The sequence below is a fragment of the Patagioenas fasciata genome, chromosome 21 (genome assembly GCF_037038585.1).
Source record: "Patagioenas fasciata isolate bPatFas1 chromosome 21, bPatFas1.hap1, whole genome shotgun sequence".
NCBI lineage: Eukaryota > Metazoa > Chordata > Aves > Columbiformes > Columbidae > Patagioenas > Patagioenas fasciata.
Window position 1 is genome coordinate 5723036 of NC_092540.1, and position 27422 is coordinate 5750457.

General features: G+C 52.8%; 2 protein-coding genes across 4 annotated transcripts; both read right to left on the minus strand.

Annotated features, from left to right (window-relative positions):
* Positions 1 to 1210: 1210 nt before the first annotated feature.
* On the minus strand, positions 1211 to 3044 carry RABIF (RAB interacting factor). Its single transcript, XM_065854715.2, has 2 exons — positions 2846 to 3044; positions 1211 to 2716 (listed from the first exon to the last, which is right to left on the minus strand). Exons 1-2 carry the CDS (start codon positions 3017 to 3019, stop codon positions 2474 to 2476), a joined length of 417 nt encoding a protein of 138 aa, XP_065710787.1. The 5' UTR covers positions 3020 to 3044; the 3' UTR covers positions 1211 to 2473.
* Positions 3045 to 4729: 1685 nt separating this feature from the next.
* KLHL12 (kelch like family member 12) lies at positions 4730 to 26880 on the minus strand. 3 transcript variants are annotated; one of them, XM_065854685.2, is made up of 12 exons: positions 26808 to 26880; positions 26321 to 26518; positions 20653 to 20806; positions 19673 to 19890; positions 17034 to 17183; positions 14269 to 14383; positions 13796 to 13902; positions 12710 to 12905; positions 11374 to 11532; positions 10343 to 10441; positions 6586 to 6772; positions 4730 to 6236 (listed from the first exon to the last, which is right to left on the minus strand). In XM_065854685.2, the coding sequence occupies exons 2-12, from the start codon at positions 26504 to 26506 to the stop codon at positions 6110 to 6112; spliced, it is 1698 nt and encodes a 565-aa protein (XP_065710757.1). In that variant the 5' UTR covers positions 26507 to 26518; positions 26808 to 26880; the 3' UTR covers positions 4730 to 6109. The 3 variants fall into 3 exon arrangements, with proteins under 3 accessions (XP_065710757.1, XP_065710758.1, XP_065710756.1); XM_065854686.2 differs by having other exon boundaries at positions 26848 to 26877; XM_065854684.2 differs by lacking the exon at positions 26808 to 26880 and having other exon boundaries at positions 26321 to 26579.
* Positions 26881 to 27422: the final 542 nt, after the last annotated feature.

Sequence of the window (27422 nt, forward strand, 5' to 3'; positions counted from 1 at the left end):
CCAAACTGTTCATATTGTAACCAAAGCCAAAACTGAAGCCCCCAGGAAGCGCCCATGTGATAACCAAGGGGTATATCCACTGTCACAGGCTGTTACCACCCGTGTAGCTGTCTCAGGTTTGGGCACACAGTACTTAAAAAGCTGAGCTGCAGCAATGCCCAGGTTGGACTGCGCCTTCTGGACTGAGATATAGGAAAGACACAAGAAACTATTTATCCAAAGAGCTTCCCCCTCTGAGGAGATAGCAGCGTTATCTCAGTGACCCAGGAACCTGCTCACCTCAGTGACTGCATTTCGGGAACAAAGCACTTGATTTTCGCTCTGTGTGTGGTCAGGTGATTTTCAGACACCAGCGCACACTCCTGCAAAGACAGTCTCGGCTTCTCTCACTCATCCGGGGACGCAGCCCTCAGGTCGTTAACTCTCTCTGGTTGCTCCCCAGTATCAGGAACCCACATATACAATTTGTTTGTGAAGTGTCATTTACTTGGCGTTGATCAAGCCTGTTCTGCACAGTGGCCTCTTCAAAATGAAACTGTTGTGCAACACATATTCTATTTTAGCAACATGGACTATAACCTAGGTATTACAGATCAAAACACATTCCCCAATAGATGACCACTTAAGTGGAAGTGTGAAATTAAAGTGACGTGATCCCACTGTATCCCAATCCAAGCTCTCCTGCCCTTCTGGGTGCACTTCTTGATGAACCTGTTCAGTTTCCGAGCTTAGGGCTAAAAGACGTGAAGGGCAGGAGGAAAAGAGCAGTTTTGACATCAAATGTGTGTCTGACACATTTAGGAAGGACACAGCACAAGACCCACCTCCTGCCCAAGTAAGAGCTCCATCAGACACGAAGTTCTGCCGCAGATCCTGACCGCCCGCAGCAGGTCTCTGACACAGCAGCCCCAGCACAGCCAGCGCCTTGGTTGTTCTGCCTCTCCAGTAAGGCAAAGTCTTGAATCTTAGAAGTGCAGGTGCTCAAGCACTGGAAGGACAGGCTTGTTTCTCCCTCATGTGCTGCCTGGATGCTGCAAAACCCACCTTGGGCTGTGCCTGCCTTGCAGACCGCGGCCAGCAAAACCTTCAGCAGGGCAGTGAGGAAAAGGTCTCTCCCACAGCCCTGTGGCAGCAACACTGCTCATCTTTAAGTACAACTGATCTTGACTTTGGTGGCAAATACAACTTCATCATCCCAGCGCAACGACAGTTGTGCCTTTGTACCCAAGGTGTTTATTAGCACAGCACAGTCACACAGCTCCCGCAGCCGGGCCCGTCCTGGGAGCCCAAGCGATCGCTGCAAAGCTGCTGTATGGTTCATACAGGGGTTACAAATGGAGAATGCAAACTGGACCACAATCACCAAAAGATAAATACAGTGAGAACTGTGTCAATCAGCTTTGTGCCCATCTTTTAAAAGGCAGAGACCAAAACCGGACACAACAGCCCAGCACTGATCCTACCAGCTGCTTTTACAGAAGAGAAATTCCTCCCCGACTTCTATTTAATACACACACGGCTGTTTTGACATTCTTCAGCACTGACACACAGTCACCGGACACTGCTTGTCCAATGATTCAAACCCTTTTCAGGTTGGAATCTTTTCATTCTGTTGCCTGGAAATACTATGACCTTGCACATTTTCTTCATTTGCCCCTCTATCAGCCTATGTTGTCCACAAACTCTAATTGCACTTTCCAAGTACTCAGTTACTAAAACTGCACTCAACATCAGTTAAAATGCCTTTCACGCACTTTAGGTGCCACATACTCTTACAGGCTACATTTGTCAGGATGAGGTTTTAGAGAACCTAAATGTTAAGGTTTAGGGCAGGGAACCTTTCTTCTGAAAATCATCACAAGATATAGCCTTAAACCCCACAACTGCTTTGGCTGCAGTTTCGGCTATTTAAGCTGCTGCAATTGTTCAATGCAGCCCTTGTGCCAGCACCCACATTTATTTACATGGTTGTGTCACAAACCAGCCTGGATGACACCTTAAAATGTCTGAAAAACAGCAGCCACACAGGGCAGAAGTGACAGAGAGCAGCAACATCAAGCTGCTTGGCAAAATTGTCACGGTGAGCTGTCCCTGCAGGTCACAGGGACCCTCCTGCCCACGACGTCCTTCCCATGTCAGCTCAGGTGAGGAGGTGGCTGTGCCGCAGCTGTGGGTCTTGGTGCCAGTCAGGGTGCGGATCTGTGGGGTGGCCAGCTGGGCTGTGGTCAGTGCGGGGCTGTATGTTGGTCAGGTGTGGGGCAGGCAGGCTGCGACACTCGGCGTGGGGCGGGCTGTGACACTTGAACGTGGGGCAGGCTGTGACAGCCGGTGTGGGGCAGCCCGTGGCCGGCGGGGCTGTGTGGTGGCCATGCCGTGGTCAGTCTGCTGGGCCCGGCTTTGTGGGGCTGCAGGGCTGGCGGTGCCGGAGCCCAGCTCCAGGCAGGTGCCCGGGCCCACAGCCCCAGCGCTGCTGTCACTCGTGGGCCACCCGCTCCAGCGCCACGTAGAAGCTGTCCTTGTCGTCCAGGCAGTGCCAGCCGATGGGCCCCGCCTCGCAGTCGGCGCACACCAGGAACTTGACGTTGCCCACGTCGCGGGTGAAGCCCACGTTCTCGAAGGAGAACATGTCCCGCACCAGCCAGTGCTCCCGCAGCACGTCCCCGCCGCCGCCGCCCGCGGCCGCCGCCGCCTTCTTCCTCATGGCGGGCAGGAGCAGCTGCGGAGACAGTGCATCAGCGCCCGGCCCGCAGGGGGCGCCCCGCCCGCCCCGCCCCGCCCCGCGGCGCCGCTCCCTCCCGCCTCACCCACCGCCCTCCGCTCCCGCCCGCCGGCCGCATCCCGGTACCTCACGGCGGGCGAAGGTGGCGGCGCCGGGCAGCAGCACCCGGGAGCCGCAGCGCTGGCACAGCACCGCCTTCAGGTTCCGGCCCTGCGCGCAAACCAGCTCGGCCGAGCCCGGCGCGGCGGCAGGAGAAGGAGGATGCGGCGGCGGCTCCATCGGCACACAGGCCGCCACCATGGCCACGCATGCGCGCTGGGGCCGCCACCGCCCGGGGGCGGGGCCATGACGTCAGGCGGAGCCGTGCGCATGCGCGGTGCGGGTCTCGGTGCCGCGGGCGCAGACCCGGGGCAGCTCCCGCGCCGGCGGCAGCGGGACCGGGCAGCCGCGAAGCCCCGGGGCTCTGCTGTCCCAGGCGGCTGCCAGGGCTGTGGGGTGCCCGGGGAGCCGCTGAGACCGAGCGGCCTGCCCCGATCCCGGTGTGAACCCGGTTCGAGGAAACGGGCGGCACCAAAAGTCCCGTTGCCTGTTGGGACCCTCAGGGTCGGTCAGTTCTGGGCACGGGGCTCTGGAGACGCTTCTGTCCGGCAGGCGGGGAGAGCAGAGCTCAGGGGACGCTGGACACACTCCCCACGAAACTGCTGCAGGTGTTTTAATGCAGAGATGACAGCAGCCTGTGCTGTGCTCGCCCTGCGGCTCATGGCAGCTCAGCTGCTCGGTGCAGAGAACCCCGCGGGACCGGGAAGGACAGAAGAGAGCACACTGCAGGGGGCTGACACCGAGAACAGGGCGTTTTCCAGGAGAGGAACCTGGCGTTCAGCCTGACCTGAAAGGCTGAGGGAGCTGGGGCTCTGGAGCTTGGAGGAGACTGAGGGGGGACTCATTCCTGGGGATCAATATGGAAAGGGGCAGTGTCAGGAGGATGGAGCCAGGCTCTTCTGGGTCACAACCAGTGACAGGACAAGGGGCAATGGGTGCAAACTGGAACACACGAGGTTCCACTTAAACATGAGAAGAAACTTGTTCCTGGTGAGGGTGGCAGAGCCTGGCCCAGGCTGCCCAGGGGGGTTGTGGAGTCTCCTTCTCCGCAGACATTCAAACCCGCCTGGACACCTTCCTGTGGAACCTCAGCTGGGTGTTCCTGCTCCATGGGGGGATTGCACTGGATGAGCTTTCCAGGGCCCTTCAACCCCTGACATTCTGGGATTCTGTGACCCGAGGAGCCCAGGCAAGCAGGAGCCTGTGCCGGTGTCACACATGAGGTCCTGGCGCCCCAGGGGCTCTGTTTGGCTTGCTCTTTATGGAGCATTTCTGAGGCTTCATGATTTTGTGCTCATTTCAGGACCTGCTGCTGCTTCAGCCCACTCTTGGAAAGAACTGAAAACAGGTCTGCTGATTCCATCCACTGCTTCTTTAGGGGGTAAAACACATCCCCAAAGAGCCCTGATTCCCAAGGGAGATGTGTCAGGAGGGACTATTTGACATGGAGAATAACCGGTGAGGCGTTTGCTGGGGGCAGCGGGCAGAACGTTCGGTCCTGGAAGGCTGCTGGGCACAACCCTGCAGTTCACTGTGAACTCAACAGCTTCTGGAGAGGGAAACCAGGAGGGCAGTTTGCAGCCACACCATTGACAAATTAATACTGAGCTCCATTCATCCCACATTTCCACACCGGACAAAAGAGCTGTTATTTTTTGCAACTGCAGGCTCTATTATAACAGTATTACCCCAGTCTGTTCCTCATCTCTGCTGTCACGCTCTTCTCAAGCAGATCGTGCAACAACTTCACTCCTGGTTGGCAAGTCCTCCGGGCCTGATGGGTTTTTGTGCCGCGGATCGACAGATGGAGTGGTTGTTGTTCACCGCCACAGGTGGCTGCTTGGTCTCACACCCTCCCCACCACAGCTCCACAAATGTCTTCAGGGTACAGAACAGAACCTGAATTCCCCCTGGCTCAGGAAATATTTTATTCTTTATGTTTTCATTAAAAAATAAACATAGGAAACAAAACCACAGAACACTTGGTGTGATAGAAACAAACGCAGAAGGTCTGAGCGTTGGCTGAAAGTGCATCGTTAAGTCATGCTACCACGTCCCTGATCCCCCCGTCCCCAAGCACGGAGCCAGCAGTAAGCTCAGGGAGCAGCACTACACGGAGCCCGGGCGCTGCGGGGGACGTGGCAGAGCCCGTGCTCCCAAAAACACAGCGAGGCAGGAGACATGCTGAGCGAGCGCTCCAGCGAGCCAGCGGTGAAGCTCTGCCCTGGGGCTGTGGGGCAGGCAAAGGACAGCTCGTGTGAGGGGGACACAGGGAAAAACCGCCCTGGAAGCAGAAAGATCCCAGATAGAAAGATCAACACAATGAACTTGACTGAAAGGCTGACGTGGGTGTGCTGGACAGAGGTTGTGTCCGCGGATGAACCCCAGTCGCTCACCAGCAAGATCTACGAGAACGGCAGTGATTGTGTCCCTACCTTCAGGGCTCAGGCTCTGCACGGCGACGTCCCCGCGGGGGTGGGAGCAAAGGCACTGCCGCACCACAGCAAGGCTCCTGCTGCCGGAAAACGCAGCGCTTGGCAGCTGCATCCGTCAGGCTTTTTGAGGGAAATACGATGCAATGAACCCTTGCCGAGCGCCCTGAGCAGAGCACAAATGCTGCAGACCTGTTTCTACACCAGGCAACGCGCTTTTCCCCTGCTCCCTGCAGCCTCTTGGGTCTCAGTAGTTAACAGCTTTCATCTGCGACTCTGTTCGCGTGCAGGCCTGTGAGGAACCGGCAGATGCAGCTGCAGCGCAGGACCCCCTTACACACGCTTGCTCAACGCCGTTCCGCACCGATGTGCGCTTGAGGAGCGCGTTTAAACATTCAGTATGTACAAGATGATTTGAAGCTGGAACATAAGAGCAGCTGGATTCACCCTCACACATCCACGTAGTTGAGAGCAGCCAGAGGACCCACAAAGTCCTGCGGCGGCTGTAGAGACCGCCCCGTTGTATGTACACGTCCTTGGAAGCGTCACCAGGCCGGGTGATGCCAAGGCTGGGGGCATCTCTGCTCTGCCAACAGCCGGAGCCACAGGAACAGCAGAGAACGCAGCTTCTCCCGACCCGCTTCACCACCTTCCTCCAGCTTCCAGAGTCCCTGATTTCAAATGACTGCTGGGATAACACGTTTACGCACATGCTCTAGTCAAAAGCAGCACAGAAAGCTGCTGTTCCGGTGCCTATTTCCACAGCATCCACAACTCTCAAGAACAGTCACTGCAAATCACTTGGGACTCTTCCTCCAGCTGAGACTCCTTATAACGTTCTTTGTCGGGTCCCTCCAGATCACTTCTCCCGAAGGACGCAGACCCCGGCGTCACAGCGCTGCATCCCCAGGGAGGTCACCACTTCCCAGCTGTCAATGATGGGGTCATAGCACTCGATGCTGCTCAGCAGTGAGTTGCCATCGTATCTGCAAGGACAGAAAGTGACAGGTGAGGGACGCTGCGGCAGGCAGAGGTTCAGAGCCCTCCTGGGAGGCCGGACAGCTGCGTACGGCAGGAACGGCCTGACATTAAACCACCGCGTTGGGCTCCCTTTGCCGCGTGCTGCCGCTCTCCTGCCTGCTGTGGGCCTGGACCATCACGCTGCCTGTTTATGGTGGGCACGGTGACTGTGTGGGTGACTCTCTTGTAAAGCTTAAAATATAACGAGATGAGAGGCCACTGAAACAGGGCAGCAGGCTGCGTGACCTAAATTCCCTCGTTTCACCAAACAGGCATGCAAGGGATCTCCCTCTCCAGCCCGGGGCAGCCGCTCACCCCGCGATGGCGTACAGCCGTCCCCGCAGCACGGTGGCCCCCACGTAGCAGCGGGGGGTTGTCATGCTTGTGACAGTTGTCCAGGAATCAGTGCGAATGTTATAGGCTTCCACGGAGGAGAGATGTGCTGTCCCGTCGAACCCACCGACTACGTAAATGTGGTCATTCAGCAGAGCCACGCCAGCCCCTGCGGAGAGAGAAGGCGGCACCGTTACAGCCACGAGTGACCGACCCGGGGAGACCTTATGGCTGTCTGCAGCTGCCTGAAAGGAGGTTGGAGAATGGAGGGTGTTGGTCTCTTCTCCCAAGTAGCAAGTGGTAGGACAAGAGGAAACGGCCTCAAGTTGCACCAGGGGAGGTTGAGGTTGGATCTGGGGAACAATTTCTTCCCCAAAGGGCTGTGGGGCATTGGAACAGGCTGCCCAGGGCAGTGCTGGAGTCACCATCCCTGGAGGGGTTTAAAAGGCATTTAAATGAGGTTCTTAGGGACATGGGTTAGTGCCAGAGTTGGGTTACGGTTGGACTCGATGATCTTGAGGGTCTCTTCCAACTGAAATGATCCTACGATTCTATGACACTGCCAGCTCTGTGCTCAGGGATCACAGATACAAAGCTGAACTAGATCAGTTCCTCCCTCTTCTGAGGACGTTTTCTTATGCTCGCATCTCCCACAAAAGAGGTGACATAAGAGTGTCTCTGTTGTTGTCTCCAATGCGATACACAGAAACCTCCAACTCTGCCAAATGTTGCTGGATCTCTAATGTAAGGGGGACCGAGCGACACCGCAGCCAGGGCAGCACCAGCACCAGGAGACGTTCACCTTGGCAGAACAGACCGGCACCGGGCTCGCTCTGCTGGGACTCTGTCACCACACAGACAGGTTTCTCCGGTGTTTCCGGCTCCCCAGTGTCACCTGGCCCCTGAGTGTAGCAGGGACAACGATGCTGCTCCATGTGAAGATGAGGAGGGTTTTGTTGACACTGCTCCTCTGGGAAGCAGGAAAAGGAGAACTGGTGTCCACTGCACTGCACAGAGGCTTAAGCGGCCAAGGTATCTGTCCAAGCAGCTGTTCTCACCTGACCTGGTAAAAGCAGTCAATAACACAGCTGGCCCAACTAGGAACTTCCGCCCTGGGGAGACCACAGCTGGAATATTGTGTCCAGTTCTGGGCCCCTCAGTTCCAGAAGGACAGGGAACTGCTGCAGAGAGCCCAGAACAGGGCAACAAAAATGATTAAGGGAGTGGAGCATCTCCCTTATGAAGAAAGCCTGAGGGAGCTGGGTCTCTTTAGTTTGGAGAAGAGGAGACTGAGGGGTGACCTTATTAATGTTTATAAATATCTAAAGGGTGAGTGCCATGAGGATGGAGCCAGGCTCTTCTCAGTGGCAAACAATGATAGGACAAGGGGCAATGGGTTCAAGCTGGAACACAAGAGGTTCCACTTAAATCTGAGAAGAAACTTCTTCATGGTGAGGGTGGCAGAGCCTGGCCCAGGCTGTCCAGGGAGGTTGTGGAGTCTCCTTCTCTGCAGACATTCAAACCCGCCTGGACATGCTCCTGTGTGACCTCACCTAGGCGTTCCTGCTCCATGGGGGGATTGGACTAGATGAGCTTTTGAGGTCCCTTCCAATCCCAAACATACTGTGAGAATAAACCTCTGCCAGCCTGCTCCTCTTCTACAGCCCCTCCAGGCAAAGCCTCAAAGAACACAGGAAGATAAGAATGCCCGTGGTGGCCTCAGGTGCTCTTGCCAACAGCCGTTGCTGTTTTTTTGAGCTGCATCTTGAGAGTAAACACGTCAGGCTGTTACCATCAACATGTTGCACTGATGAATATCCCGAAGGAAACGAGCCAGCCACCCTGCAGCTCTTGGGCACCAATCTGGTTCTTCTACAAACAGGGAATAGGAGACTTTGTGTTCCATTACATGTGACCTCACTTGCACTGCCTGTCCCTGCTGAGAGCACCAAACCGGCTGGGAAGCGCCTGGATGCCCCGACAGCTTCGGTGAGGAAGAGTTTGGCTGAGAAGAGGGACCTCAATGCCTTAATCAGGGATGTCAGGCCTAGCAACACAACATGGCCATGGCCTCTGAGGGTGGCCTGCCTCCAGAATGGGCCTAAGAGGTGACGACGAACAAGGAGGAGACAATCTCTGTGAATAAAGGCAAGACTGCTTTTAGTCCTGATCTTTCTTGGAATCCAAAGATCCGCATGCAGACAGCTCTGGAAAGAGTGTCAGGGTCCTCGGGGAAAAGAAATCCGCCACCAGGACGGAGGGACTGGAACCAACACCAGGATGGAGGTTGCAAGTACAGCTGGTACAACTGGTAGTTCGGGTGTTGGTACCGCAGAGCGGCAGCACCAAAACTTGGGCCAAACCCCGTTCTTAGGCACAGGCCTGTTTCAGACTCAGCAACCCAGGTCACAGCGCTGAGGAGGGAACCTGCCTGGGGTCAAGAGCCTCGCAATGCTCCTGCTCACCCATGGCGCTGAGGAACGGCTCCGCGGGCTGAGCACCGCTGCCAAAAGCCTCCAACTCTCGTGGGAAGATAACGTGGGCCTGGGAAACGCTCCTGAAAGGCTTTTTACCCTTGAACCCTTTGCTTTCGGTCTTGCCTGAAGCCGTCTCTGTGGTGCACACAACGAGCCCTTGGGGAAAGCCGTCTCACCCTTAAGATTTTAGAGATCTGTGGATCGGTCTCACATGTTGCCGCTGACATCAGAAAACCTGCAAGTTTTATTAGGTATTTTTTATTATGTTTATGATGTGGGGTCTTCCTGGACGTGGAAAGCGAGCAACTGCTAAATCACATCCATTCTTGGCATATGGGAAATACTTTCCAACCCACACTTAACAGGAACAGCCCCGGCAAAGGAGTAAATATTTAAAGCTTGGGGTTTTGGTGAATGCCACTGCAGGCACAAGAAAGCTGAGATGTTTTTAGAACAGAGAGCAGTTTTAATTGAGTAACCAGCGCTTGTCCCTAAACAAGAGCACTGCAGCAGGGAGCAGACAGGAACAATGCTGCCTGTGAAGGACATTTATTGAAAGAACTAGAGAAAAAGCGACTTCAAAAGGGTTTCAAAAGAGGGCCTGTGAGCACAGAACTACTTCATCCAGAACCGCAAAGCTGCGGCAGCACCGAGCACCCCGAGGCACCGTGTGACAGTGGAGCGGCACCGCTGAGCGCGCAGGAGCTGCACGAGCCCCACGGGAGCTCCCTTGAGAAACGGGGGAGAGCTGAGACAAAGTTACTCCAAAAGCAGGATTCAAACTGTGTTTCTCCTGCCCCGGGAGCTGGGGCCCGGCAGCTCACAAAGCAGGTGGGTGCAGGTAAAGGCCAGAGCGCTCCTGCCTTTGCTGTGTCCTGGACAGCTGACGAGCACCAACTCGGCAAACTGTCCCGTTATCTCACACTACGGTCTGTGGTTTGTTCCTTGTGAGCTTTTCTCCAAGCCGTGCACTGTTCCTAGTTAGCAAAGTCACACAAGACTTCATCTCCCTCCTGTAACTTATAAACCCGCCTCCACATTCCTCTATATCCATCTTAGCATGGGCTGGAGACATCAGGCACATGAAAATTAATCTTTCTCTTGGAGAGTTAGGTCAGTATATCCTAAAATCACCCCTTCTCAAAGGCAAACCACCCACTTGGGTGAGTCAATGTCCTCTAAGGCAGCAGAACCAGCCAGCAGTGACTGCTGCCTTAATGCAGCACAAAATATCTTGACCTCAGGGCTCTGTGGGCTCTCACCTGAGCGCTTTGTGGCCATTGGGGTGACGTTTGTCCAGTGTCCAGTGTGGGGATCGTACCTCTCTACGGAATTCAGGATGTTCAGCCCATCATAGCCACCTGAAACAAAACACAGGAGCAAACCATGGGCCTGACTTCTGGAAAACGCAGAGAGCAATAACATGGCTGGTTCATCCTTATTCATCTGGAATTTTGTGTCCAGTTGCGGCCCCTCAGTTCAAGCAGGACAGGGAACTGCTGCAGAGAGTCCAGCGCAGCCACCAAGATGCTGAAGGGAGTGGAGCATCTCCCGTGTGAGGAAAGGCTGAGGGAGCTGGGGCTCTGGAGCTGGACAAGAGGAGACTGAGGGGGGACTCATTCATGGGGATCGATATGGAAAGGGGCAGTGTCAGGAGGATGGAGCCAGGCTCTTCTGGGTGACAACCAGTGACAGGACAAGGGGCAATGGGTTCAAACTGGAACACAGGAGGTTCCACTTAAACATGAGAAGAAACTTGTTCCTGGTGAAGGTGGCAGAGCCTGGCCCAGGCTGCCCAGGGAGGTTGTGGAGTCTCCTTCTCTGCAGACATTCAAACCCGCCTGGACACCTTCCTGTGGAACCTCAGCTGGGTGTTCCTGCTCCATGGGGGGATTGCACTGGATGAGCTTTCCAGGGCCCTTCAACCCCTCACATTCTGGGATTCAGTGTACACCTCCATGGCACATCAGCCACTGCCTGGTCCCTGCACAGCTCAGCTGGCACCGCTCATCTGCACCTCAGCCATCCCTCAAATGTCAGCTGATTGTGTCCAATTTGCTTCTGACGGCATTTACTGTGGTTATATGGCAGCTCCAGCCTAAGGCATCACAATGGTAATGGTGAGCACCGGTTCCTTTTCGACAGAGCTGAGCAGTGCCCAGCGCAGTGAAGTTAAATCTGCTCTTCCAACCTGCACACGACACGACTGGTGCTCCCCACAGACAGCACCGCAACCCCATTTCTGGGAAAAGCAGGTATTTGCAGAATGCCTAGAAGTGCTGCGGGTACCTACCGAGGCAGTAGATAACTCCATTGGCTACAACAAGCCCCGCTCCTTCCCGTGCGGTCTGCATGTCTCCCAGCATGCTCCACTGGTCAATGTTCGGGTCGTATCGTTCCATACTGGTGTGACGTCGGCTCCCATCAAACCCGCCGGAAACATAGATCATGTCTGCAAGGTTGGACAGGAGCGGGACTCAGCAAGTCAAGTATCAAGCATATACACAAAGCAAGAAGACCCTCAGAGATGGAGCGAGCCTACAACGCGACTGCGAAACGCAGGAACAACTACAGTCTTGTCACATTCTGAGCCTCCTCACCCCAGCTCACGGCATCAGCCACTCACACACCCAAGAAACTCAACACACATGAACCCATCTGGCTCTTAAATCTGCATCTTCCTGACGGGTGAAAGAACACACACAGCCCAGCTATTTTCTCATGCTGCAGAACCTACTGAAACGCAGCCGTGGCCAAACCTGCCGGTCGCTGGCGTCACTGCAGCTCCTCCCAGAGGAAACACGTGCCAGGCAGCAAAAGGAAAGGAGATCCAAAAGTCTGGATCACCAAGATCAGTCCCTTAAACCAGAGAATCTAATTCATGCAACGCTTTCACGAATTGGTCAAGTGTCACCTTCAAAGCAGCCACATTTGTAACAGAATTTTCATTAGATCAGTAGTAATCTAATATTTAATGAATAATATTTAACCAATATTAATGATTAAGAAGATATTCTAACATAAGCATTAAGCAGAGTATTCACTAGAATCATTGCTACTTTAATGTCTAGACAATTTCCTCTCATCTCTGCACCAACTTTTCCCTGGCCTATTTATAACCATTAGTTCTTATTCAATTCTTCTATCACCCTTTTCCTTCTTGTGCCAAGTTATAGACAACATTCCTATCCCTTCTTGGGCTTCGTGTTTCCAGCACAAGCAAACTATAGTGTTCTGGTTTACTCAGTTGCTCTGGTTTCCAAGTCTGTCCTAAGGATCTTTCTCTGCATAATCTCCAGTTCCGATCTCCAGTGCTGGACGGTTCTTGCTGTACTTGGTGTCTTGCGCCCCGTAATACGTGACACTGTCACCACCCCGAGTGCCTCCCACTCCACGATCCCTCAGAAAGTTCCTTTCCCTCAGCGCACAGACACGTGGCGAGGACGCAGCGGAGGCAGAGCTCCTCTCAGGATATGTGGGCAGGTATTCAGTTTCTACATCCAAATGCTGAGAAGCCAGAATTTCAGGCTCACCTCCTCCCCCAGAGCCATCCCACTCCACACATAGCAGCTCAGGGCATTCCAGGACGAGAACCGACCAGGCTGTGCGGTCCGGTGAGCAGGACGTACCTCCGAGGGTGGTGGCTCCTGCCAGACCTCGCCGTACGTTCATCGGAGCCACCGAGTACCAGATACCGTCCTCATCGGATGTGTAGTCCAGGCACTCCACCGAGCTGAGACGAGAGCGACCGTCATAGCCCCCGATCACATAGATGCGATCGTGCAGGGACACCGTAGCGACGTAGCGCCTCTTCCGGGTGATGCTCTAAAACGGTAAGAAGAATTAAAACATCAAGGAGAGGAGATAACGTTGATGCACGGAGACCAAGCGCTGTTCTTCCACCCTTTTTTGGAAAACAGCACTATGGATTTAAAGGATACAGCCCTGGCTAAAACGCTTAAATGCTGCCTTCCTCTGCCTGTACTCTGCCGTGCTCTCTTCTCCTGGCTGGGTCTCTTTGCAATGAAACGTCATTTATCTTAATGCCGCTACTGAATCTCTGATGCATCCTGGAGATCTGTGTGCCCCCCTCTGGCTCCCTGCAGAGACTGCTAATGGGAAAATGCGGAGACTCAGAATATCTGACGAAACTACCTGAAGCCTCCAAGAAAGAGCAGAATTTGGGACAGCAGGCGATCCGGGGTTTCCTGCGATCAGCAATATTAAAGAAGAGGCAGTTCTCCACCATTTCACTCAGATAAAGGTGATTGCAGATTTGGGTAGAGACAGTCCTCAGTGCAGGAATCCTCTCTCGTCTCCAGCTACGCTCAGAAACAATGAACGCAGAGAGACCACGCAGCAGGGCCGATTATACTATTCCAATTAACATTTCAGTCATCATCCCTAACCTTAAAGCTTAACGCCCCTTCAATAAGAAACATGATAACTCTCACTCCCACAACAAAGATGTGGGTCTCTGGAGGCTCAGCTGATCCGAAATACGACAACCACCTCCACACAAAGCTTACTTAGCAAATGTGAAGCAGTTTCAGCGTTCGCTGTGTAAACCTCAGCAGTTCTAAAGAATTCATGGCAGAAATTCTAAGCAGCACACAAAGGGTGGCCCAAAGAGGAATGTTATACAGCTGGTGCTACAGGAGCAGCGTTTGATCACAGCCTGTTCAACCCTGTGCTGGTCAAAAATGGTCCCTTACTGGCAAGAAACTCCACTCCTGGGTCTTCGGGTCGTATTTCTCCACCACATCGATAGGTGATTGCTGGCTGCCGAAGCCACCGATCACAAGCAGGACCTCGTTAGCTCCTGGAGCAAAGAGGAGAACAAAGTCAGGTCGGTCCCTTCACAGGCAAAGGGTCACCCCGAGGGAGTCCCCTGAAGAAACACTGAGCAACTAAGGTGCTGAAGTTGGCTGGTTTATATCTCTTCTATTCTTTCAATGATTTTTTCCCAAACCTCCTACCACCCGGACGGCTGCTTCCCTGCAGCCTCCTCACAATGAGATCCCCTGTTGAACGCTCATCTCCACAATAACACGCTGTCTCTCGCCTTGCAGAGTTTTTGTTCCTGACACTGATCCCTGCCTTTTCAGGCAGGTCAGTGCAATTACAGATTACAGGTGGTGTATAACACACCCCAGCCCTCCTCAGCGCCCTCCCCTCGGCTGCTCACCCAGACGCGCTCTTGTCCTGGGTCCCTGCATCTGACTCCGGAGCTCGGGCCGAAGGTGGAATTTCTTGGCTTCATCGACGAGGTCTCTGCACTGCAGGCTGCATCGTATAAAAGGCTGAGGAAAAACATGAGTCACTCATACACACAATGTATTTTAAGATTCCTCCTAAGAACCAACGCTCATCAGTTCAGAGAGCATCGGAATGACTTGTGTGCAGGCTGCTGCTACTCGTGTCATGGTGCAAATACTGCATGCAAAGAAATGCAATGACAACTTGAGACCCCATCTGGAATATTGTGTCCAGTTCTGGGCCCCTCAGTTCCAGAAGGACAGGGAACTGCTGGAGAGAGTCCAGAGCAGGGCAACAAAGATGCTGAAGGGAGTGGAGCATCTCCCGTGTGAGGAAAGGCTGAGGGAGCTGGGTCTCTTTAGTTTGGAGGAGACTGAGGGGTGACCTTATTAATGTCTATAAGTATATAATAGGTGACTGCCATGAGGATGGAGCCAGGCTCTTCTCGGTGGCAAACAATGATGGGACAAGGGCTAATGGGATCAAGCTGGAAAACAAGAGGTTCCACTTAAATCTGAGAAGAAACTTCTTCTGGTGAGGGTGTCAGAGCCTGGCCCAGGCTGCCCAGGGAGGTTATGGAGTCTCCTTCTCTGCAGCCATTCAAACCCGCCTGGACACCTTCCTGTGGAACCTCAGCTGGGTGTTCCTGCTCCATGGGGGGATTGCACTGGACGAGCTTTCCAGGGCCCTTCCAATCCCAAACATACTGTGATACTGTGAGACTGGACGGTAGCTGAAAAGCTCAGCTCTCACCACAAGTTTGGCACTGCCGGTTCTGTAATGACAGTAACTATAGTGGAAAACTAAGGAAAAGCTACTTCTGCTAGAGTGAAACCAGCAGCAGCACGTCTGAGAAGGAGGACTGGCAGCAAAACTACCCCTGAAATCAGTTTGGCTGGGTCTGCCCCATGTCATTAACTCCCAGCATGCACGTGCCACCAAAGGAGAAACAAGGAGCACAGCACAATGCAGCAGTTTAGCTGGGTCTGTCGGCTCGACCTCTGTGCACATGCAGCTACAGAAGCAGGTCTGTAAAGGGAGCGGGGGCACTGCGGCCCAAGGGCAGTCTCATCTCCTCCCTGCATAACGCTGTGTAATTCCCCTCCCTGGCTGAGTGCCTGGACCAAGCTCCTCTGAGCATCCAGTGTTCGGTTCCCTTTGGGGTTTGGTGCCATATGCTGCTGCAATGCCCTAAGATTAATTTTTACAAGTTCTTGGTGCTTGTGCAAGGCCGCGGTGTTCAGAGCAGATGATGCCACACAGGGCGAACGTTCTCCTCTCCACGCTGCCCCGAGATGACCATGTCCCACCAGTGCCTGTCACTTCCAGCCTGGAAAGTGCATCCTCTGCACCATCTTGGGCTGTTTTTGGAACAGATCTAATTGTTTTGGTACCAGTCCCTTTCGTGCTAGCTTCCATTTCAGTTGGAAGTGGATCATTACAATCTGACTAAACGCATCTTAGCTCTGGCACAATATAACTGCTGCTAGCTGCCATTATTTAAGGACATCTGTAAAAGGCAGCACATCACATTAGAGATGCACGTGGCTAAATCAGCCATTTCTCTGTGCAGAGAACTCTGTCACTCAACGTTCAGCACTTGTCAAGTGACAAGGGCTTGTAACCACTGATCACCTCACATGGCCATCAAACCAGAACCTTGGTTTGAACTTTTCTGTGCCTCCCTGTCGAACCTCACATGAGGTCAGCATCCCTTCCTGTTTGGAATTAAAATTCCACTGAAAAAAGCTTAATTATCTCTCACCATCATCACCCACATTTTGGTTTGCCTCTACCACACCCCAGCCACACAGAGAGTCATTGAATTGTTTTGGTTGGAAAGGATCCTCAAGATCATCAAGTCCAATCGTTCCCCACCCCTGGCACTGCCCCACGTCCTGAGAACCTCATGTCCGTCTGTCCAACCCTCCAGGGATGGTGACTCCAGCACTGCCCTGGGCAGCCTGTTCCAATGCCCCACAGCCCTTTGGGGAAGAAATTGTTCCCCACATCCAACCTCAACCTCCCCTGGTGCAACTTGAGGCCGTTTCCTCTGCTCCTGGTGCTTGTTCCTGGGGAGCAGAGCCCGACCCCCCTGGCTCCAAGCTCCTTTCAGGCAGTTCAGAGATCAGAAGGTCTCCCCTCAGCTCCTGTTCTCCAGCTGAACCCCCAGATCCTTCAGCTAAAGCAGCATTCGATATGGCTCTGACTTGTGTGCTGGACCTACACACCTGCTGCCCTTCTCATTCAAAGGCACCCGCTTGCCATCTGCACCTGAAACAATTTCTGAGGGGCCATTTCCGCCCCAGGATCGCAGGCCAGCAGCCTCCAGCCTGGAGAAAGAGACCTGCTGGCGCTTATGAAGAAAGCAAGGCAGAAAGCACTTGTTAGAAACCACAACATGACAACAGAAAGGTGCTACACGTAACAGCAGACAACTGATTAATTGCTCTGGATGGGGCGTCCTCCCAGCTGAAAAGCAGGATGCTGTATCTGCTGGCACAGCAAACTACTCCAGAGCAAATCACTGGGCAGACGAACAGCGACAGCCCCGTAGTGTCAGCATCCAAAAGCATCAGCGGAGCGAGCAGCTTTTGACATGTTCCGTTAGGACAGCAGGAGCGTAACCAGGGAGCACAGCGACCCACACAGACAGCAGCTCCCAGCTGCTCTGCCATGGCCTGGTGCCGGTACCTCGGTGTCGATGACGTCCGTGATGTAGCGGGGGGTGAGCAGCGGCATCCGCACGTACTGCAGCAGCTCTGGCAGCGACGCTTCCCGTTCTTTCTTTGAGTGCTTCACCCAGTTTATAACTGCCTCGAAAACCGGCTCTTCAGAGTCCACCTGGAGAGAGGAGACACACACGGATCAGACTGCAGGACGATGTTTCAGCTGCTGCTGTGGAACAGACAATGTCCAGGCTGCCGACACCGCTCCACAGCCAGCAAGAGAGCAGAACATTTCACCTAAGAGTCTATGGAAATTCTCACCAGCTGTATTTACAAGCAATGTGAATTTCCCTCATTTCATTTTCCTTAACACTGAATTTGGCTGTTCCTTACACTTCAGATCGACACTCACCAGAAAGGTGAACTTCATGGTCTGAGCAGAGCCAGGCGCTGGGAGTCCCCAGTCCTGAGAGCCCGGCCACAGGCACAACCCGCAGGGCAGCTCCCGACTTCTCAGCCGAGCAGGAGCCACCGTCCTTCAAAACACCATCAGTGTCTTGCTTAACCTCTTGACCCAGCGCCCACGCACAGCTGCTTTAACACCAGAGAAACACCAGCTGCATTTAAGCTTTTTTATTTCAATCCACACTTTAAGAAACTACAAACAACTAGATTTCAGAGTGGAGAACGTGAGGGTGTGAATGTTACTGTTCCGACTAGTTCATTTCTCTCTCAATCTAGAATGGGTGCTTACACTGCTGCCAGAGGTTACACTGACTAAACCATCTATATTTCATACCTTCAGAGAACCTCAGGTGCTTTACAGAGCTGTACAAACCAGCACAGCCGCGCACGTCCATCCACCACTGCCCAAAGTGACAGAACGGTCAAAAGCCCTACTATATATTATTTAGGCTCGGTTTTCTTTCTGCACGTCCTCAGATCATCCAACGCAAAAGCCAATCAGACGTGAATTTATCATCATGAGGTCTGTTAACTCTTATGAAATATGAAGATAAAAGGATACGCTATAATAAAGGGAGTCTTTCCACCGATGTACGACTGACACGCTTTGAAGTTCTGTTGGAAGCTGTTCGTTACAGGCTGTTCTGAAGCCAGGAGCCATGGAGGTTAATTACGTAAGGCAATTCTCCCCAGCCATTGATTTATAATTGTTACAGTGTAATTTGAAAAGGCCTCTTTCTACTTGAATTACAGGGAGAGGACAATTAGAGCTCACAAAAGGAGAGCAGAGTACTTTATTGTTTCCAATTTTCCACACCCCCTCATCAAATGCAAGAATCCTACATCGTTTTATTCCCTCCTGAACTCGCCGTCCTCTGGTATATTTAATAGTTCGTGAAATCATTTCTCTTTTCTGATAAATGGTGAGTAACACTAAATACAGCATCACGGTGAGGACCTGCCATTCTATTAACACTTCCTGAACAGCCTGGGGATTTGTGAGGGTCCCCAGCGCCCTCTGACACCCCACATCACCTCTGCACAGCACAGCAACAGCCCCACGCGCCTTCCTAAGGCCTTACAGGGCACACACACCTCAGCCCTTCCAATCCACAACGAGCGACGCTTGGCCTGCGTGGACCAGCTCATTAGCTCGTGGACCAGCTCATTAGCTCGGCTGGATCGTTCTCAGGTTCCTCATTACTTCCCCTGCCGTTCGCAGCGTTACGTCAGCGCTCACCACAACCTGTGCGAGTTCAAACCTCCCAGCACTAACGCTGCGGCTCGTTAAGCACCAAACACACTCGGCCTTTCCTCACTGACCTTGGCCCTTGCCAGGCTCTGTCCCCACTGTCTCGCATCCTCTTTCTCGGGCAGGATTGTTACCAAGAGGATGTCAGTTTGGCTGAAGGCCACTTACTTTCAAGGCATAAATCAAGAATTCTCCTCTGGTTTCCCCAGTGTTGGCTTTTCAGGAATTCCACCAGAGATATGGCCTACATTGGTTTGCTTCTAAGAGTTTGTGTTACCATGATCTCCAATCTCTTCTTCTAGAACTGAAGGAAACGTCACCTCTCGACAAAGCCCATCTCAATAAAACCAACGAGCCCTCTCTCCATTATCAAGGAACGCTCAACTTATTTCAGTTCCCAAGAACATGCACATTCATAGAAAATTTGGCAAAAAGTATTTGACAGATTCCAGAACAGTAAATCCTCCAGAAACCAACCCGAAGGGAACGAAATCTGCATATAGAGTCAGCCTGCCCTGCACCATCATGCCTTGTGCTGCTTGGAAAAGCGGAGGACGCCCGAGCGCCTGCGACGACACGTGTGCTGCTGAGGGGCAGGCAAAGCTCTACAAATAGAAGTTAAAGACTTGGGGGTATTTCTGAAACGTGAGCATTGGGACAACTTGTGTTTGTAACCTCTGAACGCTCCTCCAGGGAAGGGAGGAGATGGGAACGAGAACTCTGCAGGGGTAACAACTGCAATTGCCTCACTCACAGGAAAAGCTTGAGTGACAACAAATTCTTACACAGAAGCTATAGGTTACTCATCAATTTCAGGTTACACGGGTAAAAAAATTAGAAGAAGCTTCTTGAAAATTAGATTTCATATTCAGGAACTGTGTGAGAAGTCCACCTTAGAAGTATGGACTACAATGCTTTGCACAGTAACGGTACTTTTCAGGTTTTACCTGAATTTCATCACACTTGATGAGCTTTTCAACCTCTTCTTGATTTAAGAGGATAAACTCTTCATGCTGAACCACCTCTGGAAAATGTTTCTGGCTGAAGACCTCTGCAGCTTGCATTAGATCGACACAATTGTGTGTCTCAGCAAAATCCCGAATGCCCAAACAATTTGACGGATCCAGCTGGCTTTCTAGAAACTCACAGCAAGCTTGTTTCACACCTACGGAAAATTGGAGGGGTGAATGAGCACTGCATGCTTACTATCAATGCGCTGCTTCGGAAAGGGCTTCAGGGGAGAAAGGTCGAAACAATAATGAAAATCCAACTCAAATAACAAGCGTTAAGTACAGAAAAACACACATGCAGATATTTATCTGGAGGGATGTGAAAACACTACGCAGCAGACCATGTGTTTGGGCTGTTTTGATCTGCAGCTGCTCTATTGAAATGCAAAAATGAAATCAATCTGATACTTGGAAAAGACTCAAATGTGAATTGCACTCAGCTTCATAGATTACGAACAAAAATGTACATGCTAGTGGATACAGCTACCAGATTGCTAGGTTTTCTCCAGTGTCTTTTTGATAGTTGCATGGGATTTGGGATAACTGGCTCCATGGGTGCACATGCAGTGACATCAGCCGGTTTGTCAACCGCCCAGACAGACCACGGTGGCAGGTCAAATGACATCTAGGATTTGCTTATAAGCTGACTGAGCTGTAATATTTATGTGCTATACAGCCCACAGTTCCTCCCAGGAGTTCTCATGCAGAAACACAGTAGCCCAAACCATGGAACAATACCCCATTTCATCGTAGTTTTTCTCCACCCAAGTCAGTTCTTTTACCAATGAGATCACAGCGCACAAGACACCAGAAGCTTGACATAAGTATTCATAAATATCATGCCTCCCACAACCTGTCTTCCATTTACAGAAGGTCAGACAAACCAAATCGCGATTCGCGCCGATACTTGGAATTACCTTTCAGCTGGAGCAGACAGGCCGCTGGGAGCAATTCTTGGACGTTTTCTACCGTCACATGAACAGTTTCTGTATATACAAAGTCTAGCAGGATTTCCATGGTGGAGGCTGTGAGTCCCTGGATATCCACATAGGGTTTATCTTTCTCGGAGAGCTGTGGATTAGAAGAGACACAAAGGTTTCTTTTTCAGTAATGTGATCAAAAAAAGCAGTTTTTAAGAATGTGATCTGTCAGAAAGGTTTCAACAGAGATTTGCCCTTTCTCTTCTTGTGCTCACTGCAAGAATAAGGGGAAGGAGGGAATTTCCTGACAGAATTCACTTACAGGGTGAGTAAGAGACAAAGTTCATTATGGATGGGGACAGTCAAACTGCGCTGTAAAATGAGTAAACTGAGATTTAGAGACAGCAGAGATTACGTGCGTCGTTTTTCTCTCCTCCATGCAGTAACTCCAAGTGTCACTATAAGGAATGGGTGGGACGTGTTCGAGCTCACCGCTCTGCTCTAAACCCAAACCAAATAAAAATCTTTCCTAACTGTTTAATTCCTGATCCATTCTGCAAGCTTATGGTGAAAGTCCGTAAAAAGAATGACTGTTTATAGGCCAAAAGTTCAGAGTTAAAGGTTAAATGTAGGTTTAGCTTAAACATTTGAAAGTCAAATGACAGTACACACAGTGATGGTACTTACCCAGTCCTGACTTTGTCCCCTTACCATCTTATCATCTCTAAGACAGATAATTTTGGGATAATTATTTTTTCCAAGGACCGTTACCCTTTCAGCAGTCGATCTTTGGGAACAGTAAATTCTGCGAATCCACCCAATTTGCACCTCTATAGGTACAAAAAGGAGCTGATATTTCACAAAGCTTCAGCTTTGCGGTTTAGCGCAGCCGTCACGAAGCTGCTGGCACAGCCTCTGGTGATTCACCAACAATGGGCTGGCAGGTGGACTCGCTCATCACACCCTGCGCAGAGCCACAAGCTCTTGGCAGCACCAAGGGACCTCAGTGGAAAGATGTCACCATGCGGCACGCTGCACACCCAGCCTTTTGTCCCCTGACTTTTGAAGAAGCAGTCAGTGCAAACGAGAATCAGATGAAAGTCCATGACTTCTCTTGCCAAGAATGAGACTGGAGTTGGTTACAGACAGATCGAGCAGAGATTTGGCGAATGGAAAGCGTGATCAAAGCACAATCACTTGGCTTAGAATCTGCCAGAGCTGGGGAAAGAGGAGATAAAACAGAGCAGAGAAAATAAGAGCAGTCATGGATATTCCTGCAGACGCACTCGATGACACAGCAGCAGAAGGGAAGACACGGCTCTGCTCTGCCTGAGCCATTTCTGTGATGCAGAGCGATGCACTTCACAGCAGAGAAGAGAAACGCAGGAGGTAATGGTGATACTCAAAGTAATTTGAGGGAAGAGGCCTTTCAAGTCTGTTGACACAGTGAACAAACTTTATGGCATCCAGAGTCAGAAAGAAACAGCAAATTAGCTTGTCTGACCTGCTGTATGACAGGCCATGCATTGCAGAAGCTAAGAGTGTCTAACTCGGGCTAGACAACACATTCCCAAAGCAAGACTAAGCTGTTGGGTACAACAGGTAAACAGCAGAGATGTCACCAAAGGTCAGAACTGATCGGACAAGATGTTCATGTGATTCCAACAAGCAAATGGAGATGTAGACCACACGGACATAGAAGAGGATCAGAAGATATAAACAACTATTGACAGGAGATGACAAGGGCACCAGACCTCCTGGTAATATATCATACTGCATTAGGTAGAAGCTGCAGACATCTGTTCTTCACAGATCAGCTGGGAAAGAAGCTCCTGTCCTCACAACCAATATTCACTAATAAATAATCAACCACATACATACTCTCTTTATACTGTTGACCAAAACAGAAACTGTGGGGACAACACCAGCATTATAGCTATGACCATCCCCTGCTTCCCTTGTGTTTCTGCTCCAGTCCACTCCTCGGTGTTATTTGGCTCACAGTTTACTCCTGCTAAGATTGCTTGGGAGGAAGAAAACATTTCAAATAATTCCACACAATGTGTGTGATGCAGAATAACTTGGGATCCCAGACCACACCTTAAAGAAGGATCTCAGAGTGGAGACAGCTCGGCTCTGAACATCCCACAAAGACTCTGAGCTGTCGCTCCAGATGTTTTGAGAGCTGTACACACGCTCAGTGCTGCGTGGTGGGACAGAGTGACCCTCGTTCATCAACACATCCGCACACTGGGACCCAGAAGCAACGCAAAATTACGGTCATACGATGCTAATCAAAACCCACTGCAAGCAGCTCACCTTTTGCAGGTGTTTAGTGGTACGAGATGCATACCTCTGCTGTTAGAATTTCAGATTAGTTTCCGCCTTCGCTGTTTAATATTCTGCTAAGCAGCAGGATGGATATTCCCTGACACAAGCATACCTCTAACACATCATGAAACACATGCAGCAGCGCAGATCCAGAGATCAACCAGAGCATCCAGGAAAACACCTTCCTGTAGTTAACGAAAGTCACTAGAGACATCAGGAGTTTTACCCCAGGACATCTAAGCTGCTGAAAGCCTTCAGGTGAGGGCTGCAGGTCACAGCTCTGTTGTGAAACAATGTCGCTGTGTGCCATTCCACCCAGCTCACTCTGCAGGAGAACAGGCTGAACATTTTGGAATCGCTTTCTTATCCAAATGCTGGCATGACAGTGCTAATATGTGGCTTGCTGCATTCTGGAAGGCATTCACAGCGAGGACGACCATGTAAGAACCTGGAAACATAAGTTGTTTTTTTTCAGAATAAGGAGAATATTTCTGTACATTCCAGGGAAAAATAAAATCCCTTTAATTTCTAGAATATAGCTCCCAAGAGAAGACAGAGTAGTTTATTTCTGAGGTGGAGCCAATGGTGGAGCTCTTCATCCCCAGTTATGCTAACGTGTTCAGATAAAGACAGAAATGCCAGTGCAAAACTAGGATCCCGGGTAGAATGTGCTAAAACTGCTCTTCAGTTTTCATAAAGGAAGAAGCCTGTAGGTAAAACTGATGGGTGTTTCAGTTTCCCCACACAACTCGGCACAGGGGCAGAGAAAAGTCTTGTCCAGGGGTTCAACAGGTGATCAGTGGCTTCTCCTCGCTTGGGAAAACGGGAACAGAAAATGGGAAGAGATTGATACCAAGTAAGATTGAGAACTTTCTAAAGTAAAAGTCAGAAGGGAGAGAAGAAAGGAAACTAGAGACATGGGGGCTGGTCAATGTGGTTCTTTTCTGATAATCTCCGATGACAGTCCCAGTGCTACACTGGTCACGCACAGGCGACACGGGGCACAACCCAGGGATCGGTTCTGGACAAAGCCTCATGCGGCCCAAGTCTGACAAAAGCCACACACCACAGGTAGCCAAGCAGCCCCAAATTCACCGCAGGAGAGTGGTGAAAGGCAGAGAAAGCCTCACAGAGACTTAGTCCATTACGCAACCCGGCATTTCGAGTTCCCTCCAGTTACAGCCGTGGCCAAAACGCTCCGTGCCCACAAGGGTTTGGAGAGCGACCAAACGCGTCCCTCCGCGCTCACCGACAGACTTGTCGCTGACACGCAGAAGCAGCGGGTCCACTTTGAGGCTTACCGAGCTGTCACTGCCCGCAAAGACGCTCGCCCACAAACACTCCGTAATGACGTGTGCCACTTGGCAGGTCTGTCATTTCGGGGTTTCCATACAAAAAGTCTACTTGGAAGAAACACAAACTAAGCAAAAGCAGTGAAACTGTTAAAGCAGTGGCAATCCGGGAGTGTGAGAGATGGAGCAACTGTGCCCACTGGGCGCTGGACGCACTTACTTTTCTAGGAAGAATTACACCTATGAATTAAGGCTACTACAATGTTACGGTTAAAATGAGAATATAAAGAAGGAAGGAGAGATGATCTCAGCCCCAAGCACACCGATCCTCAGCCTTTGTTAGCAGCCACAAAGAACGTTCTGTAGCACACAGAACGATCGGATCTCTGCAGGCTGCCTCACTCAAGTCCAACAAGTCAAGAGCATTGACAGGAACGTCGAGGTGAACACAAAGAAGCAGAGGCAGCCTGGTCTGCTGCTGTGCACCGCGATGCTGCTGGGAAGCACGGAACTTCAGCCGCCAGGGACTGCATTTGATTGCTGTATTTTTTTTTTTTTAATCACATTTCCTTTATGCAGAGAAAGAGCATAAACCTGACAAATTTACAAATTTCATCAACACACGGACAGAAAACATATTAATAGGTGGTCAGTCCAAATATGTCTTTTTCTGGTTGCTTTGCACAGGACTATGAAAACTACGACACCTGCTCACCCGACACAGCACTGAAAGCAGGAGGCACACAGACAGCTCTGCCAACAGCATTGCTGGATAAAACAAAGAGCAAAATCATTCTCTCCTGCAAGGGCTACTGAGCTAGCAGCGAGGTCTTTAGGACCTTTGAGCTACTTAGCAATTTTTCTCCCTGCTAATGGGGAAGCTGCTAGGATATGAAAAGCACCTTCTGTAATAAAAAGCCACAAAGATTCAAACTTAAAAAAGACAAAGCATCTCATATTTAACAATATGAATGAGCGCAAGCTTTAGTTCAAACACAGCCTTTCCGTCATTCAGAAAAATAGGATGCAGGTAGGAGTCAGCACAGGAAGAACCGGGAGAGCAAAGCTCTTCACAAGCGAGATTTGCCGAAAGCAGCAGCTGGGGCTCGCAGTCTGACCCCAACCCCAGTGCTGGCGGTTACATCCTCTTCACAAGAGCAACAGTAGAACCCAACACGCAGCAGCTGAACAGCCAGTGCGAAACAGAGCCCGGAACACGAGTTAAATACCCTTCATTTCAGTTTTAAAGGGCTGCCCTAATTCACCACCAGTCTGAGGCTCGCACCGCTTTGCGCTGGGGCTGGTACCCTCAGCAAGAGAGATGCCCAGAAGCACAAAGACCACTGCTAAAAAACCAGTATCAGAACCTTCCAGTCTGCCAGCTCAGCCTGGCAGCTCGCGGGAGCACCGGCTGGTCACACAGCAGACAATGACTCAGGACCCCGGTACCAACTGCAGCCCCTAAATCCCACCCTGCCATGAGAAAGGGCTCTGGGGCCACCACGAGGAGACCTAGAATCGGCGCGAGGGGATCCACGGCCACCAGGAGAACATCCAGAGGGCTCCACCGCCACTGTCAGGGATCCTGGGCCACCATGAGGGTCTCCATAGAGACCCTGGGCCACCACAGGGGGATCCAGAGCCACTGTGGGGGTATCAGGGGCAGATCCAGAGCCACCGTGGGGGGATCCAGAGCCACCGTGGGGGGATTAGGGCTGGATCCAGAGCCATGATGGGAGGATCCACAGCCACCACTGGGGAGGGGGGATCCAGAGCCACCACTGGGGGGGTCCAGAGTCACTATCGGGGGGATCCAGAGCCACCACGGGGGGGGATTAGGGGTGGATCCAGAGCCACGATGGGAGGATCCACAGCCACACTGGGTGGGAGGGGGGATCCAGAGGCACCACTGGGGGGGGATCCAGGCCCAGCTGCTGAGCAGCTTGACAGCGAGCAGCCCGAGCAGCAGGCGGCCCTGCCTCCTCCACCCAGGGCCAGGGCAGCCAGGGCCGCAGCAGCCCGCGGTCTCAGGGCGCACCGACCTCGCTGGTGAACATGGCGCAGAAGTAGTCGCTGCAGGCGGCCAGGACGATGCGGTGGGCCGGGAAGTCCTTGTGCTCCACGCGGAGGGTGACGTCGCAGAGCGTGTTGCTCTTCCGCAGGGCGTTCATGGCGTTGAGGATGGACTTGGCGTGCGAGTTCGTCATGATGTCCTTGGGGGGGGCCATGGCGCCCGGCACCTGCGGGCACAGCCAGCACGGCCACATGTCACGGCCCGCCCGCCGCGCCGCCAGGGGGCGCCCTCCCGCCGCGCCGTGCCGCCCCGCCCCGCCCCGCCCCGCCCCGCCCCGCCCCGCCCCTCGCCGCCCTCTCTGTCTCTCCCTCCCTGCCCCGCCCGGGTCGCCCCCGCCCCGCCCCGCCCCGCCCCGCGCCGGTTTCCACAGGCTGCCCGCAGCCCCGCGACCCCGCGCCGGGGCCTCCCCTCCGGAAGGCGGCGGCGCCCGCCCGGGGCGGCCCGGCCGCACTCACCGCCGCGGGGACGGGGACGGGTCCGGCCCGCGCACCTCACCTCCCCCCGCCCTTCCCTCTCCCCGCGCGGCGCGCTCTGATGGCGTCATCGCACCGCGCCTGGGCGCGACCCCGCCCCTGGGTGCCTGGCGGTTGCCTGGCAACGCGCTCCTGCCGCCGCCTGGGCCCGGGCCCGCGGCCCCTCCGCAGCACCAGCCCCGCCAGGCGCGGCCCGGCTCCCCGGGCCCGCAGGAGCTGCTTGGGCTTGCTGAGGTCTGGGAGGTTCGAGTGAAATATTGCAGTTGTGTTGACCGTTGTGCCGGTGGGGCCGGGCCCGGAGGCGCGGGCAGGTCACTCCCGCAGCGCCGGACGCGGGGCAGGCTCTGCCTGCCCGTCTTGGGGCTCCTCGGGGGTGAACACCCAGGAACTGGCTCTGCCTGGGGTGCTGGAGCCGAACCGGCAGTGAGGCCCCATCAGGCTGCTCTAAACTCTCAGGGTTTTTAAGCGAGTGCTATTTTTGAGCTCTTCCCACACACCCGACTCGATCTCCGGCAGCTCCAGCTGACAGCCCGGAGCTCACGGTGGCGGCCGCCCCCGCTCTGCCCCTTCCTCAGCCATTTCCACCCTGCCGGGCGG

Coding starts and splice junctions, on each gene's coding strand:
- RABIF (XM_065854715.2), bottom strand. CDS start 3,019: ATGGTGGCGGCCTGTGTGCCGATGGAGCCGCCGCCGCATCCTCCTTCT. Junction 2,717..2,845: donor CCACCTTCGCCCGCCGTGAG/GTACCGGGATGC, acceptor CTGTCTCCGCAG/CTGCTCCTGCCCGCCATGAG.
- KLHL12 (XM_065854684.2), bottom strand. CDS start 26,545: ATGTGGCCGTGCTGGCTGTGCCCGCAGGTGCCGGGCGCCATGGCCCCC. Junction 20,807..26,320: donor GCGCCATGTTCACCAGCGAG/GTCGGTGCGCCC, acceptor TCTAATCCACAG/CTCTCCGAGAAAGATAAACC. Junction 10,442..11,373: donor TGGAGTTATCTACTGCCTCG/GTAGGTACCCGC, acceptor GTTTTGTTTCAG/GTGGCTATGATGGGCTGAAC.